This window comes from Schistosoma mansoni, chromosome 1, assembly GCF_000237925.1.
Source record: "Schistosoma mansoni strain Puerto Rico chromosome 1, complete genome".
Lineage (NCBI taxonomy): Eukaryota > Metazoa > Platyhelminthes > Trematoda > Strigeidida > Schistosomatidae > Schistosoma > Schistosoma mansoni.
In genome coordinates this window covers 57,844,998-57,867,622 of record NC_031495.1, presented here as the reverse complement: position 1 = coordinate 57,867,622, position 22,625 = coordinate 57,844,998, and the positions used below count along the sequence as shown (strand labels likewise).

Sequence of the window (22,625 nt, the reverse complement as noted above, 5' to 3'; positions counted from 1 at the left end):
TTTTTTGAAGTCGCTTATAAATATCCTTTTTCTTGTCCTTCGTAAATCCGCAGATTTTTTCATTCAGCAATGTTAGGGACTTTTTTTAACTTACGGATTAATAATAATTAATAATGTTTGACCATTATTTTGAACAATCAAAAGTCATCCGTCTAAAACTCAAGAAAGTATTTAAACATGGTCAAAAGTGAGTTCAGTTAATTACATAAAGGAAATTAAACAATTGCGTCCGTCTAGCTTCATTGATAGTTTATGATTACTATCTTTAAAATTTTTTCTTCTTCCAGTCTACCAAATAACTTCATCAATCAAAATCCCATATATTCTATTTACTTAATTAACATTAAACTTCCCAAAAAAGCTCGTGACATTCTAACTTATACTATAGTAGTTCAAGGTCAGAAATTCTGTACTGGCGGACTAATTTATGTAAATTCTAATAGGTTAATGATTTCTGAAAACTTTCCGCTTTAATGATTAACCTTGATATTATCCTTCGACAAAACATAGATCAAGACCAAATGGTAATAAATCATTTTTTTCCCACTCAATAACTTTTCAACCAACCTCACCTAAGACTATTAGCATATGAATAAACTCGGAGTCTATATTAATTAATCATGCTACAGTCTTAATGCTAAATATTCGACAACAATTTTTGTATAAACGTTAGAGATGCTTTGAGTTGGTTATTTAAATGGAATAACTGGTGATACGAATTCTTTAACTGTTTAAAGCGTGAACATAATACTTAGTTCTTGAATATCTAGGTGTCATGGCATTTACACTGATTGAATAACTGACTTTTACACACTGACGATTTCTTAGCCCAAAATAACCTTTTATTTACCACTGACGTTTTACTGTTTAATTTGCTATCTACAGTTTTATCGACGTATTTATTTTTATTTAAATCTAAATCGCATCCCTAACAAACGGTAGATTAGTGTTTGGAAACAAGTAATTCAATGACATGATGATATTTATAATAAAACTTGAAAGTCCCAAGTTACAGTATTGAAAAATGATTTAAAATATATTCCTTATAGTGTACTTTAATTTCTAAATATTACACTTAACTTTACCAATCTTATTACGTGACAGAAACGTTATATAAAGCTGTATTTTGATTCCACTGCTAACTGCAATTCAAATATACTAAAAGAAACTTGTTATTAAAAGGGAACATCAAAGCATCCACCCAGAACCTCTCGTATACCAACAGAGGCTGGTCACTTGTAGCCCCAAATATGAGCAACACCGGAACAATTCAAACCCCTACTGATAATACATTAGTGTGTTGAAACATGGGGATAATATGACAATCTATGTTGTTCGTAACTTTTATTAATATTTTGTATGTTTTTCGTCGATATGAGTGTTTACTGGGCTATTTCTCTTATGTAACTAATTATTATTGTTTATCGATTATTCAGTATGATATCTGTTGATTCCCTATGTTTATCCATAATTTGATCCACATGGTTGTCTGCTTTTTACTTGTGACCAAAAAAACCATGTCGATAACGTTCCGTTCTTTTGTCGGTTTATTTTCCAGAAGTTTATTCAAGCTCTTCTGTCATTGAGGGCTATTATCATTATTGGTATGATAATCATTATTACTATTATTAAATCTGAATTGTCCCATTTAATGTTCTGATTTTTTCCGAAGTTCATTATACGTTTTAGTACTCTAGCAAAGCGAAGAAAGATAATCTGGTCTAGAAAAGTGACATCGTTTTTATACTGAATACAGAGTACAAATGACACGTAATTACCATTCTTTAAATTCTTCTCTTCATCTAATGTAATCTAAATTTGCATTCCTTTATTTTATTTTTCAATTTTTTCGAATTCTTTTATATTACCTTTTCCGTTTCTGATTTGATACAATATAAATTACACTTCAGTTTTACTCTTCTTTCAGTTCCACTCTCTTTGCCAAGTTGTATTTATTTTATAATCACTGATTTATGTAGGAAATTATTACAAAGCGCAAGTTATCGATCTTTTCATCGCATTATTGATTAATCAATTAATGATTAAGGTAAAGTCCACTTATTATTATTATTATTAGTAGTAGTAGTAGTAGTCTTAGTGCTACTTCAAATGGTCGATACTATGCAATGGTAGCCTTGACTTAATTACACCGATATAATTCAATATGACTATTACAAATGTCTCATTCAGTTTTCAAACTATTTAGACACTATCCAGGCTCTTTGCAAACTGATCAACACAAAGCTCAATTCTGTTACAATCGCACAGGTACCATGATCCTCAATGGACCGAAATTTCATAATTATAAATATTTATACTTTGTATTGTCTTCTGAGTGCAATTATCCTGTCTTTTCTTTTTTTTTTAATCCACTTTTCTCAACCATTAATCCTAAATTCAAAAAACGTGTTATGCCTTTCTATTTGAATTCGCTTAATCGGATATAATCTCTACTGTTGGCATGCTTATCGTAATCTGAAGTACAGTAGTACACAAATGTATTCATAGTAACACTTTACTACCCTTAACTTTATTGAAAGTTCAAATAATTAGATCTAATCCATTATTAACTTAACTTTGCTCTTTTCTAAATCTAATTTACATTAAATATTTGTACGGGTTTCGTTTAATACTCACCTTTTTTCATTTATTTTACTAGATAAAAATTCTTCCAAATGCTTAGAAATTCGACAAACTCTAATTTCCTACGTACACTCAACATACACTGCATGCATTGAACATTTTTTATGATTAGTCTTTTACCTTTCCTTACTACAGTGTGGTTGTGATATAATGGTAAAAGAACATATTCTAGAATTGTATTGAGTACTGTACGACAGAGCTGTGTTGTTATCTAGCTCCAGTATTGATTAATCCGCCTAGATTATCAAAATAGAGGACCAATAACCTTCCTTCGACTGATAGCTTAATCAACATAAGTAACATATCACAATATAGACATAACTACACCATAAGTGAAACGGAGCTGAATAATAAGGTCACAATTAATTATCAATAACTTAAGGAAGGTAAAACGCATAACAGTAGTTTACGTACCTAATGAAAGCTCACAAACATGAAAACATAAGAATACAGTAGTTCGAACGTCTAATAATAATTATACAATAAAAGTACATAATAATAACTCTCCATAAGCTAATACTAAAAGTTACAATAATAATAATATTTACCCCGTTGGTGTAAACCAGGTGAATAACTTCTATCCGAACTGGTTTTTTTTTTGTTCTCATTTCTACCATCCCTCTTAAAGCAAATTTGTTATGTACGTTTTACTCTTTTCATGTTAAAGTGAATCAATTTTTTCAATTTACATATATTTGTTTTGGTTATAGAATAGTAATATATAATTCTTGTAATATTGTTTATTCGTTTGCTTGTATGTCCGTTTCTGTTTGTGCACAGAAATACAAAAAGAAGAAAACAACCAGATTAGTTTGCTCATCATTCCCAAATGGAATCTTTTATGACTATTTAATAATAACTAAAATAGTGGTAAAAAAGAGACAAGGAAATTTTGTAAACACAAATGAAATTACTAAGAAAAACGAACAAAATATTTGTTTTTTTTATCATGGTTGTTTTGTTTCCCCGTAAATTGTTTACTTTCTTTTGTAAATTACATTCATCAACAAAACAACCGTACTTTGCTTTTCTTCCGTAGCACACAGGTTGTATTATGGTCACTTTGATTGGTAATTGTTTTCTTTTTAGTTGAAAGGTTTTGTAGAGATCGGTTTAATTTGTACCTTGTCTTCAACACAGAATAATCTCCGTCGAAGTATCGTCGAAAACTAGAGAGTACTGGACAGCTACTTCGTCAGTACTGCTTCAGTAGTACAAACCCACGATCTTTTCAAGAATCGACCCCAAGATCTTATTTTGCGCATAGTCCCTAACTTTTAAGACTACTGGATCGACATGCCATGGTTTACTTGTTTATCTTCAATCAATCCACGATATTGCTCGACCATCTTCCGTCGCCCTTAGTTTGTAACTGACCTACATTCGAACTGATCGAAGTTCACTGGTCACGGATCCTCGCCAGAATTCCAGGGAAGTCCCTCTCAACCTGATTCACTGATTAGTAAGGATATGAATGTCATGTGTTTAATCATCATTAGTTAACTTGGGTCAGTCGATTATACAATTTATCGTGAATAATTACTTATCTACTCCTGTTACCCCTTGTGGAGGAGCACAGGCCGTCCAACAGCATTCTCCATCGAACTCTGTCCCGGGCAATATTTTCTAGTTGCTTTTCATCCTTTTGATGTCTGCTTCCGATTGTCAGCGCAGCGTGTCCTTTGGCTTCCTTCTTTTCCGTTTCCCTTCAGGATTCCAAGCTAGCGCTTGTTTCGTGATGTCGTTTGATGATTTCCACAATGTATGTCCTATCGACTTCCAACGTCTTTTCTTATCAACTGGACGCTAGTTTGTTCTCTCTCACAGTTGGCTGTTTCTGATGGTATCCGGTCAACAAACATTGAGTATGTTTCATAGACGATCGTTCATTGATACTTGTACATTTTCAATGATAGTTGTGGTAGTTCTGAGAGTTTCTACTCCATACAGTATAACTGTCTTAACGTTCGTATTGAAGATTTTGACTTTGATACTGACTGACAGCCAGTTGTTGTAAATTCCATCTGTTCTTTTAATGTAGAAATTCTGTCATCGCTTTACCAATCCTTATCTTTACGCCTGCATCAGATCCTCCTTGTTCATCAATGATGCTGCCCAAATATATGGAAGTTCTCACCTCTTCCAGAGCTACTTCACCGAGTCTGGTTGGTTTGGCGATCGCAAATAATTGCTGTCATTAAATATGATAATTAGTTATCCATTTGGTTCAGCTATGATTAATCAGTCAGTTTTGAATGTTTAATCGTGAAAACATGTTTTATTTAAATGACACAATATAACGTTTGATGTAATCTTCTTCTTTAAATTGACATAGAACATGTTGATTTCTGATGACAAATGGTTAGTCGATTTACTTAGAACAGTCTTTTACGACTTCAAGTTCTTACCTCCTTTAGGAACTGAATACAAAACCCGCTGACATGCTCTTTACGTATAAATCCCAAAATTATTATTATTAACCAATGCGATATTATTCAATATCTATGTTTTCATGTATATGATATTATATAAGCGTAACATAATCGTTTATTATTATTATTATTTCTTTTAATCTTTCAATATAGTCCAATGAAGAAATGTCAAAAACTTTGCATTTCAAATCAAATACTTGTTGTAATGCTACTGTAAATGTCAATAATTCCCATGAAACTGTGAGTTTATAAAATTTGTCTATTAACATTTGTCTTAAAAATTGCTAATTCTATTGTTTACTTAAATGTTTTTATCAGTAACATTTTTTCTAAAAGAAATTTCGATTGACTTGTCCTACATTGTGTGTGTGTATGTGTATGTCCGCATTAATCACGTAATATTGGCATCAATTTCATTGCATGAAGTTTAGCATATCCATTAGTCAAATCATAATAAGGATAATGTGAAATCGATCTGTTTTGTTAAGTAAGCACCAATAACCAGTCACTGTTCATCACATCCCAGTATATATAATAATGAAATTAACTGTTTCTTGTATATACATGTTTGTGTGGTCTGCTGTACTAATCAGTGGATCATAAAAGCAACATGTTAAAATCATTTGTTCATTGAATGTGTTACTCATATTCATTCTGTGCTGCTCTGTTGTTCTTGTTTTTATTAATATTGCTATCACAACTATTTCTGTTATTACTGTGTATTACTTCTGCTGGCAATGTAATTATCATTTTTATTGACCAGTGGTGTGGTAGGTAGTTTTGTTTCATCACTTAATTATAATTTAAAGAATATATGCTTATGTATACATAATTATATATATATATATATTTACATTTACATGTAAACCCTATAACTCATTAACATTTCGTTTTATCTTTCTTTTTTTATCATTTCTTTTGTTCATTTATCAATTTTTCGTGGCTTGCTTGTTTATCTGCTTGGATATCTATGTATATGTATACATAAATACATGCATCAATATTTGTCGTTTGCATTTTCATCATTTTACTTGTATGTTATATAATTTGTTTTATATCATGCTATCTGTAGTAAATGTAGTCATTACTAGTAATTGTTTTACATATCCATCTATAATGCAGTGTAATTTTTTGTGTGTTTATATGTGTTTGCATGTTTTTGTGTGAATTCTACACCGATTCATCATCTTTCATTGCCTGTTTTTCTGTTATGATTTTTATCATCCAAGACTTATGCATATTCTGCTTGTTATACATATTAGCGTGTCTGTCTGTGGGTGTGTTTACCCGCTTTTGTTCCTCTGAGCATATTATACTATATATATGTATACAAACTATAGTAGGCTCAACTCTTTTTCGTCCGTTTACTCTGTAGGATATTAATTTATTTGTTTTAATTCTCACATTGAACATCATGTAAAGTTTTTCTTCTGATTGTCGACAGAAAAAAGATGAAAACGCTTAACCTACTTGTTGTGTCATCAATTTAACTTTGAAATTTCTTTCCTACTGTAATTCATTTCATCATTGACGTTAAACGTTTAAACTTTTCCTCTTTCGACAGTGTTATCTATGAGATGAATTCATTATTAATAATGGTATATCTGTTAACTCATCCGCTTCCTTTTATTATCTTCATACATAATACTTGTTTATCTGTTAGTGAAAAAGAGTAGTGCAATCGGTTGATTAGACTCTTTTTTTGTTTTCAAAAATATTTTTAAACCTCAAATCAGGTCATCAAGATTGTCATTTGTAATTTCTACTTATATAATTATTAAGTTATTGAAACCAACCAATAGCATCCACGGTCGAGACAAACGATTAATTAGATTCTACTTCGATACTAATTAATTTCTTCGTCTTATAATTTGTACTATTCATTGTAGATGTTCTTTGCTCTGATAAATATACAAACTAAGATGGCCTACAGCAATAATGTAAATAGATTGAATTGATTCACTGAAATTATATTTATCATACTCTGTTTTTTGGTTTTTTTGTTTGCTTATACACAACAAGTTCCCTTTGTTTTACCATCTGCATATGCTCCCCCTTTTTTCTCTATTTTTCTTTACTCTTCCACTTTCAGTAATGTATTTAATAAACCACCTTATTTGTACATTTCGGATACAAATCTAATTTTGGTGTTGTTGCTTCTAGTGTTAACTCAGTCTAAATTATGTTCCTCTCCTTTTTTATTTACCATAAAATATTTGAAAGATCTCCTTTGATGATTCTATTACTGTTTGTCTCTACCTCTCGTCCCATTTGATGAGATATGTTATTCACGTATTATTCAAAACAAAATGCTTATGTATGCACTTACATGTAGTGATACCCTAATGCTATATGTGTACATTTGATCGGTTGTTTTCTACTATGGAATTTAATATAAAAATATTATTATTGTTGCTACTACTATTACTACCCTACTGTAAGTAGCATTCACTATCCTTATCGACAACAACTAAGAGTTGAGACAAATCATTAGTTTTCTCTTACTGTGATTTGTTTGTTCGTTTGTTATTGCTCCATGCTCAACAGTTGTTTGCGTTTATGATATTGTATAAAAGAAACATGAAATAAAAAGCAAATAAGAATGTGTTTCGTCTCACATCACAGTGTTTGACTGAACTGAGTAAGTTTTGTCATTAGATTGTTTTTTTCCTTTGAGACTAATAATTTTTCCTCTCATTATAATGCTGTGATAATTTACCATTGATTGTGTTCAATGTCATGTTTGTCTAGATCTTTTTAAATCCCTACTGCTGGTCGAACCCTACTGATCAAGTTGCAATTTGACCAGTGATCTAATTGACTTCAACATATTAGGGATTATATTTTAATTTTAAACAATAATTGAAGATAGTGATCGGCAAGGAATTTTGTTTGATTTTTGTTCAACATATTCCTTATATCGATGTATCGCTAAATAAAACTAAGTTATTACATTAGTATACTAGATTAATAATATTGGGATCAAATACTCAGACATGTTTTTTGTATCCTAACCGCTTATATTGATATTCAGATTATAAACATTCCTTTTTATGTGGTAATTCTTCATGTGAATCATACCTGTATTCAACCGTGATGTTTCCATAATTACTCCTTTGGGGAGTTTTTAGCTTTTGAAATCACTTGATTTTTATCTAGCGGCGTCAATAAATCGCAATGAATATTTCGTGTAAACAGATGTTAGTTTGTTTTTGAATTTAGTTTACCGTGTACTTGATACATTAGTAACCGACTACTCCACAGAGAAAGTTCGAAGTAGTAGAACAAATTTGTAGTTCAGAGAGATAGGTTCATACAGTGGTGTTGCGTTCACTGAAATATGTAGTTTAACTGAAAGTTTTTTTCTCGTCTCCCTAAATAAAATTATCAAAGTCAACTTCAAATGTAAATGAATATTTTAGAACGATTTCACAAGTTCCACATCGATCCGTTTTGATGATTTCGTTAAAGATTATTTACAATTGTGCAGATGCATTCTTTTTCTTCCCCGAAATTCTGAGATTCTATATTCCTCACACCTTTTTATTAAACCTTAACTTGGCTTATTTATATTTTCTTTTCGAGTCGTATCCTCGATGTATAATGCTTCTTATTACCACTGATACTGTTACTAACTCTGCTATTCTGAGATTTGGCTTGACAATTTCATCTCAGTGTGCTAATGGGGTTTGGCAACTTGAAATGCTGTACATATGTACAGGTTTTACGTTGTGACTGACTGAAGATTGTTTGATTGTCCTAAAAGATGTCCAGAGAAACATGCATCATCCCTTACAGATGACAAGGTCAATAGCTCGCTCGCTCTCTCTATCTCCTAAAAATGCTTTTATTACTCAATGTATCCGGATACTTCTTTTAATCAGTGGACTTATTAAGACCAGTTAATAAAATCGTAGTCTAATACATTATGAGAAAAAAAATACTCAGAGAATTTTTTTGGCATTTCATTAGCGTAAACAGGCAGATAGAGAGTGGATGAATGAGTGAATAAATGAGAGATATAGACAAAGAAGCTAGTTAATAAACTTGAATGACGAAAAGGAAATGTATATTGATTGTTACTGGCTTTTTTTTGCTCCAACTTTGTTTCTTTCTCTCCTTAGTCAGGCTATTTTAAAAATGTCATCGTTTTAATTTGCTGGTACACACGGACATATTTTTATACATAACTGTAATTCTAAAATTATCAAGAATAAAAAAATCTCAACTATTTCTCTTTATTTCCCTCCTCCTCTCTTTCTCCCTTCTGTATTCCATCTTCAGACTACCAAATCTGCTTCATCATTATTATTATTATGTAATACAAAGACTAATGGAAATAACGATGAAAATATTGATGTTAATACGACCAATCATCATAATGATGCCAATAATTGTAATAATGTTACTAATTCCCCTACTATTAATAACAGCTTTCAATATGATCCGAAAACAGTTAACATTGATTATTGTGCAGTAAAAAATGTTCAAATCCCTGTAACTTCTTGGTAAGTGCACAATGACATTATGATCGATATAATGTTAAAAACAGTATTATTCGCTTATATATATTTGCTCTACTTCATGTTTATCAATGCTTCTTATTCAGTTTAACCATAATGTAAGTGATCTGTTCACCAATATACACATTGACTAAACCACTGAGGCTGTAAGATATGAACATAACTTGACAAACAACTATTCACTTTGTATATAAAATTCCACTGCCACCACGATAATTTATTCGATCGATCACTTTCTCTTCTTATCACAATTAGCCCCCACTATCTATCATTCTTAAAATGTGTAATATTTACTCAAGGGTGACACAGGCAGTCACATGGAAATAATGAAGATGAACAACCTGTCTTTTAATGACTGTCAAAGATGTTTAGCATAATGGAAATGGGACAAGTGTGTCGTCACAAATGGGGAGTATTTTCGACAACGTAAGATAAATGTAGTCTAAATTCTATAAAATGAAATTCTTAGAGTTGTAGTTTGAATAATTATTTGACAGTGGTGCACATGTGCTTTGTGGTTTATAATTTTGTTCATTTAACTTCATCGATCCTCACTTGATGATCTAAGTTATGGTAGGTAGTCCTTTACTAACAATCCTAATTTCCGGTTTTTTTTCGCTTGCTGTAAACAAGTTTCCTAATATAACATGATAAATCCAAGCCAATCGTTTTTTTAGACAGAAATACCTCATCTAATATATACATATTCGTACTATATATTTAAAAGTGGTTGTTATTGAAGTCTTGTATCAGTTGAACATTAACGTGCTGAAGTTTGAAATGGAAGTTATTGCGTTCGAGTCTTTGTGTGAACATCAATACTGGGATCATTGGCAATCCAGTTAATTAGTCCCAGATAAGATAGAACTTGCGTCCTGGATCCTGCCACTATCCATATATCTAATACACTGGGAGCTATCGATAGGTTTCAAATTTTATTTAAGATTTCATTCTTATGTGATAATTGATTACTGTACAATAATATAAAATCAGAGGACAGAAAGGTTTAAACGTGTATCACTTTCATTGACTAGATGTATAAATATTCTAGTCTTAGTCAAATATATTAAAAGATTGCCGTTTTAGTCCGGAAATTACACTTTGTAAATTTGTTCAGTTGTTGTTAAAATTATCATATGTGCTTAATTAATTCCCATAAAATCCTGGGAAATTTTTTGTTTGAATGAACGAACCTTCCAGAATGTTAAGTACCTTTTATTCTTTTAATCCATCAATTTTCTAGTGTTCATAGTTTAAATCACAAATTGATCCTGGTTCGATCATCTTTGAAAACATGGGAGCACTGGGTGCCTTTTTCGTCTTAGTATAGAAATTTTCACTATTACATATTCACAACCGGGTATCGGACCCAGGACCTTCGGTCTCGTGCATGAACGCTTGACCTCCAGAACACTAGGACGTAATCCAGTGGTGTATGTCTAACGTCAATAAATTCATAACATTCCTCAACCGTTGTACATTTCTTGCAGTGGGAGCTGTCTCACAATCGACTTAGTCGAACTCCACTGACCATAAATTCTCACTAGAACTCCATAAGTTCTCTTCCCGGATATGAGGTCGTGAATGCTCACTTCTAAGGAGCCGTTCCAGTGCTTTCAGGTCTTCGATGATGGTCGAGCCAAGATCAGTTCGTGATTTCAAGAATGAAAATTATACAATCTCAACAAACCTTTCTATACTACTAATCTTTGAATGAGTAGTATCATTATATTATAGATAGACACTAAACAATATTCATGAATGATATTGAATTAGATTATTTTCGTCAGCTTTCATCAGTGAACTTAGTGTCTTTCGCGCCTTAGTACATGTTTTCCATACCTAATTGTGCATATAAATAATGATTGAACTGAGAGGTGTTAATACAAATCAAACCATATAGTGTTCATTTGTGTGTCGTTTCAAAACTGGGGATACCACCTACCTGCACGAATCCCAAATAGGTGAAAGTACCACTTTTTAACCATGAAAACTAAGCTTATCAAAATTGAATTACTTGAATGTTATCATTATTTGAAATAGCTTACAGTTATTCCAAATTACGAACGATTGGTAGATTTTTATTATACGAAATGCGATCCACGCGAACTAGATAGATCAAACAATTAGTACTCAACAACAACGTCCCAAAGTTATTAATCCACATGTGAATGTGAGGGAAAAATGTAACTTTCTGGAGAGTTTTTATATTCTCGGCTGAAATAAAAATGGTAATAGAACAACTCCGTTTAAATAGCAACGAATATGACAGTTGCGACTGCAAAAATAGAAAAATACGTTCGACAACAACCAATTAGATAGCAGCAAAGATCAGTGTAGAAATCTCTATTAAAGTTTATTTGTCAGAACCACAATTTACCAACAACTTTTCACAACACTGAGGTTCAAATTAAAAATTCCGAATTTCACCGAGATTTAAGTAAGTATGAAGCGGAAGAGTTGCTTGTTGATTTTTTAACTTCGTGTGCAGTTCAATATTCTTATCAGTCGATCTAAAACTTATGAAATAAGCTTCAGTTTAACTTACAGTATAGATGTATATATTTCTCATCAAATGATATTAAATAGATTTATTATCGTAATACATTATTTTCTTTCTTACTGTTCTCCTGGTCGATAATAAAATTCTGGATGTGATTATGTGTTCCACATCCTAAATAAATGTTTAAATATCGATTGTCAATAAAATCAGCTCAACTCTTAAACATTTAGATTTAATTCCTTCATCTAATTCAAATGGTACGTCTGAGCATAGCCATCATCATTATCGTCGCCGCCGTCGTCATCATCACTATCGCGTTAACGAAAAATTCTATCTAAATTCAAAGTGTTGTTATAGTAATTTAGGTAAGTTGATATATATGCGCTTTCCGTTTATATGTAATTAATTATGTTATATTTGATTGTCATAATTACCGCCGGTTGACCACTAATTAATTAGTAACCGACGTCATGTTTATTTAATCCTAGTTGAATTCTACCGACCAAGTATCAGTATTTCAATGTAAGTGACTGAACATTGAGTTCATTGTGTTAATGTTGCGTGGACACTGTGTTGAATCATTTAGATCAGTGATTACATCATAATTCTATTAATAGAATTCTGTCATTACTGGATAGACATGATATCAGTTACTGCTCGGTGATCAATCATTTTAATTATCTCAGTCCTACATAAGACTAGTTGTGACCTGAATACTTCAATAGTTATTCGTCAGACTGTGATACCGAACTTTGTGAGTAAACGAACCACGAGAAGCATCACTTCTCTCAAGAGTATAGGCATGTCTTACTAAAAATTCCCTATTAACACAAAACCTAGTTCTAGAGTTTCCTGCTGACTGGTTTTAATCACCTTTTTTACTACATATGTAGAGATAAATTGTTGTATAATTTAAAATTAATATCACGAGAAGTAAAGCCTCACTGGTTTTGTGACCTTCATTCTGATGGTTTCTTAACTATTTGTAATTATATATGTAAGTGCTTGTAAAGAGTCTTCAAGTAAAACGAATCAAATATCTAATGTACATTGACCTTTAAATATGTTTTATTCAAACTCGTTCAGCATTTCAACAAGTCTGTTACAGTTTACTTCTAGAAGCTATTTACTAAAGTTCTAAAAATTTCATTTTATGGAATTTAGACTACACTTATCTTACGTTGTCGAAAATACTCCCCATTTGTGACAACACACTTGTCCCATTTCCATCTCCATTATGCTAAACATCTTTGAAAGTCATTAGAAGACAGGTTGTTCATCTGCATAAACATTTCACATTTCATTATTTCCATGTGACTGCCTGATAGTGTCACTCTTGAGTAACTATTTTACGTTTGAAGAGTGGAGGGAAATCGTAAGAGCTAATATTGATGAATATTGCACGCTATTTAGCGCGACAATAGAATTGCGAGCCAGTGGATTGATAATCGAACAATCATGCCACCCAGAATCTACCAACATGATTCACAGCCTCAGTCAAAGGCCAATGATATTGTACCTGGTTACCAATTCTATGTCAATAAATAGTTTGTTTTTCAACTGTAAATAAAACTGTCATTTATGGATAAATACTAATAATATGATTTATGTAATTATCATAGCATTATTTTTTTTCCTCTCTATGTCTTTACACTTTCAGACCAAAGTTCAAAAAAACGTCTTTCAAATTATTCATCGTCATCAACAGAAATATTATGTAATTATCAACATAATCTATGTAAATACCAATCAAATGATAACATTGTTATTGATGATGATCATGACAGTGATGATGATGATGATATGGATCGTGATAAGTCATCAATGACATGTTATCAATGTTTAACAGATGATTCCGATTTGAATTATGATGCTACTACTCTGTCTGATCCTGAAACTGAACGTTATAGTTATAAATTAGATTTATTCAGTGAATTAAGTCTTTCGTCAGTCTCTGGCGATGCTGGTGACCAGACATTAAATATGAATATTAAGAAAAATCCAATAACTAATAAATCCACTTTACATAAATGTTACTATAAACATGGTAAATATTTAAGTGATAAAAAATGCAAATATCGTGTTGTATATCGTCAACCGAGAATAGATTTTAGTCAAATGGTACTTGTACCATTTGATCCAGCCTCGTGGAATGGTCCAGTGTTAAAACCGAGAACAGCGTTGAATTCAGAAGAACTACAACTTATTGTCGATATGCCTAATTCATTTTCTTCTTTACAAAATAATAATAATAATCGTGTTGATCAACAACCTGATAAAAATATAGAAAGAAGAGCGCATAATTCCGTTGTTGATGTTGATAGCATGTATAATAAACAAAATGGTGAGATAATTTTTTTCTTTTCCTAAATTACTGCTAAGGAGTGCTCAGTTTATGTAGTTCTTTGCTAACAAATCATAGTTTCATCTGGTAAGAATACAACTGCGTTATATCTTTGTGAATCGTATTTCATCAGTGACCTTTGCTGTTATATCCCCTTTAGTCTGGTAGTTTCATTGTCTCAAAGTAATTGCATATTACTATATATATACGCGGAGTTGTTCTTTTTAAAATCTGACTATCCTGACTTCATTGAATATCAATCTTTCTTTGCGCTCCTATCTTCCTGGATTTTATTGTTTGAGAGTAACTGATAAAGTGTTGTATATGGCAATGGCCGTTCTATAGAGTTCGCATCAGTTCACATTTATATTAAAAGAATCTCAATGGCGAATGTAACAATTAAACAGACTAAAAAAAGGAGAAACCGTTGGCGTCTGTCTGTTTTTTCAGTCATTTTAATCAATACTGCTTTGTAATTCGACTAGTTGTACTTATCTAAATTCCGTTTACTTTAAACTATACTCGCTTATTAGAGATGATGTTTCATGGGAAATCGTTTACTTATCATTTTACTTGGTCAATTAGCACTCATTTCCATCGCTTTCTTTCAACAGCTACGATTTCTACCATAGATTGGTCGATACCTGTCAGGTTTATTCACATTGTCAATTTTAATTATCAGAAACCGTCTTTTTCCAATAGTTTGATTCCTATTCTGAAATTAGGGATAACAAGATGTGAAAAATAACTTTCCCATATGTTACTTATTTTCAGCTCATTGATTAATTGCGTTGTAGATTTATACAGATGATTTTTGTCGATTGAGTTATGTTACTGTCATCATGACATTCTGATATTAGGTGATTATGTAGTGAACGAACACTCAGTTCGGGAAAACCAATCTATTGTTTGTGCTGCCCTACTTTATGGCAGTGAAACATGGCCGGTAAGAGTAGAGGATATTTGTAAGCTACTAGTATTCGATCATAGATGTCTTCGAAGCATTGCTCGTATATTCTGGGACCATTGAGTAAGTAGTGCAGTTGTTAGGAAAAGGGTACTAGGTAAGGATGGCAAATCGATTGATGAAGTAGTGAAAAGTCATCAGTTGAGATGTCTGAGACACGTGTTACGTATGCCCAACCACCGACTGCCCCGACATGTTATGTTTTATAGTTTAGAAGTAGTTTGGAAGAAAGCTATGGTTGGCGAGACCAAAACATGGCACAAATCCCTGACTGCCTGCAAAATTACACAGTGGCTTAGTAAAATATGAAAATCATTCATTAAATACATTTGCACATCTTTGCGTTGTCCTTTACCTGCTCCATTATTTTTCTAACTATGTTGTTATTTTGCTTTCTCTCCTATTTCGTTTCTGTTTTCTTCAATTCATTTTCCTGCTGCCAGGCATTCCCCTTCCTATTTCCGCTACATACTACTTTTATCTGTCAGTATAAACCACAATAGTTTTAATTTGCAAAGTTTTGCTACTCATGAGTAACAAACATCAAAATATCGTAAATTAGCTATAGACAATATGTCCCACATTGAATTTCCAGTAGTAAATGATGATAGACACGAATAGGTTGTCAAACAATCATGAGATTTCCTTCATGATGCTCTTATACAGTTCCATAAAACTTCCTTTTGCATAAACTATTTTTAGTTCTATTGTGATTTATAATCTGAGTTGTTCTAAAGAAAAAAAACAGATTGCGTATTGCTCTAAAATATTGTATATTGTAACTGACTGACTTTTCTTTCTGTAAACCAATCACCTGTATACGATATGCTCATTGAATGTCTTTTTGACATCGAATTAAGAAAAATAATAAACAAACTTTATTTACAACAAAACTTTTCTTACCTACTGACAAGTTCCATCTATAAATCTTGATGATCATTAATCAACTGAGAGATTTAGTCTTTCATCAGTCATCCTTACAGTTATAGACTTTATCAGTAAATTTCTTTTTCATTCGTACTTTTTTTGTTATCGAGTTTCGAGCTACCTAATCAAAACATCAGTTAACAATAGGTGGAGAGAACTTGAATAAATTGATTCATTCATCCCACATACATAGCTCCTGGTATTGATGTAAAACGAAATGCGAGATAGGTTCATTTTTCTTCTCTACCAACAGTTACATTTACTATTTTGTTGAAGCTATCGGAACCAGATCTCATCAAATCTATTTGGGGAATTTATTAGAATAAGTTTATCTACAAGCTGAGATTGATGGATGATAGCTGGCAGTGAAAACCAGGATAGACATTCCATCCTAGTTTGGACTCGTCAGCTGCATATACCTGCATCCCAAAATTAATGTTCACTCTGGAACTCTAATCCATTCCCGTCCTCTTCAAACTCCATCGCATTATCCACTTAGCTACTTTGTCTAGATAACCACTGACTTGTACAGTAGGGTGAAGTTTAATTCATTTGTATTAATTGTTTGAATCTTCCTATTAATGCTTAGAACTGCAATTGATCAGTTTCTTTTGGCATAGGTGCATTTTATGCGGATTTAGTGGGAATATCAAGGTAATCCGCACAGGATACACATATTCCATAAAGAGATTAACCAATGGGAAAATTCAAACAATCAATACAAAATGAGTTTATCCATCAGTTTGTTATTTCTATAATTTCATTGAACTTCTATCAAGTTATTTATTTATTTATTTAAACATATAAATATTGGTACAAAGGGGCACCAGATATATATGCACCGCACAAATCTCATTTGATTTGTGTGAGGGCTGTGATACTGTCGAGGTGCCCAAATTGAAGCAGGTGGTTTTCTTAGGGGGCCACATCCCGAGCCCTTGACCTAAAGGCCTAACCCACGAGGCAGTGGAGCATCGTGAGGAGATGCAGTCCCATGGTAGCCAGTGACCAACGATTGATTCATACGCCATTTGTTCCCTCAGGATACTGGAGCCCATGTGCACCATTGGTTTGGAATCAGGGTTTTCCAACTCTAATTTTATTTATCTTTACAATTTTCTAAAGTTTATGTTATTGTTAATTTAGTTATCCATCTTCTAACTTATTATATTCTGTTATAACAGGATACAAAAACAATACAATCACTTCCTTTTTTTTAAACTCATTTTGATTTGTGTACAGTATTACTTTTGATTTTTATTTCAACATGACGAATACTGAGTGTAATATTCGTCTTATTTTCAGTGTGATGTTTTGTTTAATACAACATTGATTTATTTTAATTTAATATTTATAGCTTGGTTTTTTTTAGTAATTTGTGGTAATCAACTGTGTAATAGTTATTTAGTAATCATCAATTTATAAGTGAGTGTATTCATGGATTTATTTCCGGGACTAAATCAATCTACATCATTAGTCTTTATGTTCTCACTGAACGTTGTTGAATTCAGAAGTCCCAGTACAAATATAAAACCAGTTAAATATTCTTCAGACATAACATTTTTTATTTAGATATGACTACATAATTGTAACACAGAAATTCCCTTACCTGACTCTTCATATATTTTCCCCTCTAGTTGTGGAAATGAAATGTACTGCAATTAATTTCAGCGATATATGTGTATATATATTTTTTCATAAATCAATTCAACAGAATAGTACATAAATTCATCTGTATACTACAAAATTATGTACAGAATATGTTCAAATGTGTTCGCCTTGTATTCATCCTATGCACTTATGGGGTTATTTTATTATAGATTGAGTCCATCACTAATACCGTTTTTTTTCCTCGAGAAAATATTGTGACGACATGGTTTCATACTCTGTTGGTTTAATGCATTCTGTTTCTTGTATAAATTTGAGTCAAAATAACAACAAGAAAGTTCTATAAAATGTAATGAATAAATGTGTGTTTTCCTTTCATTGCCTTCCCCTTAACTGTGTATATAATCTATCAATTTCAAACAGTTCATGTTTTATCTCATACTTATACACTAGTATGGAGTTATTTTGTATAAAATAGTCGAATTGGTACCGAACTGCTCTCTATCACCTCTCACTTTTCATTCATTCTCTATATGATGTTAGTCCATGATGAATACTGCCTTCAAATTACACAAAAAGTCTAACAATCAGTACTAATCAATTTAAATTCACCCACCAGCCCTTGATTAGCCCAACTATTCAAAATGAGAAAAACAATGTCTGTTAAGTTCTGTTTTTTTCAAGCCTATTAAGATACTCACAACTTATGGGTATTTGTAGACGGCTAGACTAACTAAGATAAGAATATATAGACAGTGACCGAGGTATGTATTAGTTGTTGCTCTGGTTGTTACAAGTGGAATCGCCCTCGTGACTTCCGAAGAATCTCGGCTTTCACCATGAGGCTTCATAATTCTCCATTCAACTCCCAGAGCAGATTTTAAGTGTTTTAATTAGTTTATTTAGGTTAACGTTTTTTTAGCAAGGTTGTTTTCTACAGGATGGGATTGCCGACCCCACGCCCAGCCCTCCTTTACCCGGTTTTAGGACCGACATTAGCCCTAGAAAAGCTATGTATATATATAACTTCTCCACAATCGCATCTAATTTATCATATGATCTTAAATCATCTTGTCACGTGCTTGATTATCGTTGACGTATCAACTTCATGTCCACCTGCAGATAGTATCCAGTTCTTTGAAATATGGACTATTTTTTGTCTGTGTTTACTAAAGCATATTCATACGCATCTCTTCATTCTTCAACATACTAACTGATTTATTTACCTGTAAATAAGGATGATATGACGAGTAATTGCTTATCTTTATCCACATGATTAAACAGAATCTACTGTAAACGGAAATCGATTTCATGTTAGTTGATATACTACTGAATACACTCTTCATTTTGAATAGAACGTAAAGCATACGCGAAATTTGTGCAGCACAAACACCATCATTCTTGGTTTAATGAGTTGTATTTCCTTTAAATTTTTTTCATTGCTTTACACTATAGCAAAATGTATCGACAATGAAGCTGTTCGTATGAGAAAAGCACATCCCAAAACTGTAATCAGTAAATTATTCAGGTTAGTATTATTGTCTTGATTTAATAAAACTATTATCTACAGTTTGATGTCCACCTATAGTATATATATATATACTTTTAACGATTCCCCGGCTTCCAAAGTCTTTTGAGGAATTATCAAGGGCTTCATATGACAGACTGACTTAGACTAGATACCCGCTAAAATTTCAAGTCAGTCTGAGATGGAACCCTTCAAGTCCAACAATATCCACATCGCCCTATAAGTAGAAATTATAACTTATGGGGAGAGGGAGAGATTATTTTGAGTATTGCCATAGGTACCAAAGATTGTTTGTCACTAATTGAGGTATCAGTCAGAAACTTACTAGAAGTCATTAGGTACTAAACATCTTTCTTGTTCTAATTTAGAACTTCCCATACCAATCCATCTTTACGGCTACGTACACAAACACGTCAACTCACCATGAGAATTCCCTTCCGAATCTTCAACAAGACTTACTATTATCAACATGAATCTTTTGAGATGATGGATAGTAGTTTTAGCTGAGGTATAGGATTTTAAAAGTGTTTTGTTCTCTGAGATCAGAGAATTTTTTGTTTTCTGGTAAAATCATCTCGACTTCATGCATTTTCGAAATTCAATTAATGAGCTTTCTCAAAATAAAAGCGAAAAAAGTTGCTAGCATTTTAAACAAAACAAACATTTTTTATCGTATAATTTTAAGCTGTGCATTGTAGAGACGCTCCAGTAATCTTGCCACACAAAAAATCGAAGGTGCTCATCAACTATCCGCCTTGCTAAGAATGGGTACCCCAGCAACTTAATGAGGACATTTTTTACGAATCAACTCATTGTCGAAAACCAACCTCAGAAACTAAGAAATAGATTGTCCTACCATATGTAGAAAAATATCTCAAGAGTCGTTAGTTCGATCTTATTGGATTCTGTAAATGCGCGTTATTTTGGGAGTTTTAAATTATCAGGAATTACGTTCACTGGCTTTTCAATGTTGAATAATTCTCCAACTTGATTTCAAGTCACAATATAAATTACGTTCAACTTACACAAAATCTTTACAAAACTAATTTGGACAAGAAAACATTTTTTATTGCTTCTTTCTCTTTTCTTCTACTTTCCTATTTTAGTCTAGTTAAAACAACTGCTCATCGACGTACTACTGGTGATCAGAATACAATATCAGATTTCGAAAATACTGCAGAAACTCAATTACCTACAGATGATAGTGTTCGAACAATTTTATCTAGTGAAAATGATAGTGCTATAGAGAAAAGAAATAATTGTTTAATAAATTTACCAAATCATGCAAATACACTTTCAACTATACAAAATCATTTATATGTAGAAAGTTCAACAAAGAATTTACTTAAACCTCAATCGGATCAGTCAATCGACTTACAACTTTATGCAAACAACAAAATTACTAATTCTAATGAAAGATCACGTTCATCTTGTTATGCAACACTTCATGAAAGGTAGATAGTTTTCTTTTCTTAACATCATATCTTAAATGATTATTATTACATTATAATCCTTCCACTTATAAATGATTAAGTAATAACAAGACGGTTGACGGTTATAATGTATATCAAACTGCTAGATAATTTGAAATGAAACCGAAAACAGAACGATGTGTTTAGTTAGTTTTTTTTTAAAGGTCATTCGAAACCCTCAATCAACATTTATCAACAATATATGCAGAGATGAGTGGTAGCTGATAGTGAAATCCAGGACGTGCTCTTCGTCTTGTTTGGAACTCGTCATCTGGATGTATATACATCTCAGAGTTAATGTTCACCCTGTCAAAGCGAATGATACTAAGTCCGAGTCCCAGAGTGAACATAATTTCTGAGATGCAAGTATATCTAGCTGACGAGCCCCAGATGGGACGAAACACCCATCCTGGATTTCAATGAAAGACACCATCCATCTGTGCTTATAATGCTTGCGACTTAATGGCAATATAGAGTCAATCCGCTCAGAATCCACGTAACGTGAGAGATCAAATAATCACAATCCTTAACGTCAATAGGAAGTTTAAAACAACCAAGAAAAATGAATTTATCAACATTATACGTAACCGTCTGTTACGGATTACACTGAATACTAACTTCCTTCGTGTTAAACGGCTAAGTCATATGACGATATGTGAGTTATAGTGTATTTGAAGAACAGATTTTTAATGTTGCTTGCTTACCATTGGTTTACTAACTGACTTTTTTGTGGACCAGTATCTGACTCCGTTTGGATCGTATGAATGATTGTTATTGAAATATATGTCGCCAATCCTCTTATATGGTCATCGACTTAAACCGCGTTATTGAATAACGGAATTGAATAAGTTGAATACGAAAATGAATTTCGAATACGTATATTTTGTACAATCGTTGATCGGAACAAACAATCAGAGAGACGTAGCGAAGGAAGCGAAGAAGAAAGAACGAAACGAAAACAAATGACACGCAGTGGAGAAGGCGAGTGAACCAACTCAATTTAATCAAGCGGATCTGAAATTATTAGTAATAGTTTGTAATTTCCCGGTATCTGTGCATCCTAAGCAAAATACACTGATATAGCTTTTCAGTTACAAGGTATATATATATATATAGTTTTTGAAATGTTTATTTTTAGACTTGAACCTCCAATCCATATTTATGATACTGCACATAATATTCAAATAAATAACACTAATGATCATAAATCTGATCTATCGAATCCAAGTAATGAACAAGTAACATTACTGGATGCGAAATATCCCGCTTCTTTCGCACCTCAGATTAATATCACTCAAACAACTACAGAAAATGTGGTTGTAAACCAACCTGAGGATACCAGTTTAACACAATTACAAACAACAAAGTATGCTGATCTATCGTTTTTACCAAATTCATCTTTAAATAGTCCGTTATCATGTATGCCATTATTATTGACAAATAGCAATAATACTACCACTAATAATACTGACATTGTTCAAACAACAACACTGTTTAATAAAACAATTAAAGAGTTAACAAGTCAACAACAACAACAGTCACAACATCGTTCCATCTCTTCAGCTAACCAACATCATCTTACTAGTTTATCTAAAAGTACTGTGAATCGTCTGTATGATATTGAAATCAGCTCATGTTCAACAGCTTATGAGTCAGTTATGGAGGTAAGATTGGTTTA

The 22,625-nt window shown here is 32.2% G+C and overlaps 1 protein-coding gene across 1 annotated transcript in view; it reads left to right on the top strand.

The window, feature by feature from the left end:
* Positions 1–22,625, top strand: part of Smp_157550 (cell polarity protein) — a gene marked incomplete at its 3' end in the record, with an annotated part of 68,511 nt that overhangs the window by 37,811 nt on the left and 8,075 nt on the right. Inside the window, exons 14-21 of the mRNA XM_018794997.1 lie at positions 5,229–5,315; positions 9,360–9,583; positions 12,312–12,466; positions 13,762–13,839; positions 13,951–14,445; positions 19,403–19,475; positions 20,582–20,929; positions 22,086–22,611. Coding sequence (XP_018649354.1) covers positions 5,229–5,315; positions 9,360–9,583; positions 12,312–12,466; positions 13,762–13,839; positions 13,951–14,445; positions 19,403–19,475; positions 20,582–20,929; positions 22,086–22,611 — 1,986 coding nt within the window. The remainder of the gene's footprint in view (positions 1–5,228; positions 5,316–9,359; positions 9,584–12,311; positions 12,467–13,761; positions 13,840–13,950; positions 14,446–19,402; positions 19,476–20,581; positions 20,930–22,085; positions 22,612–22,625) is intronic.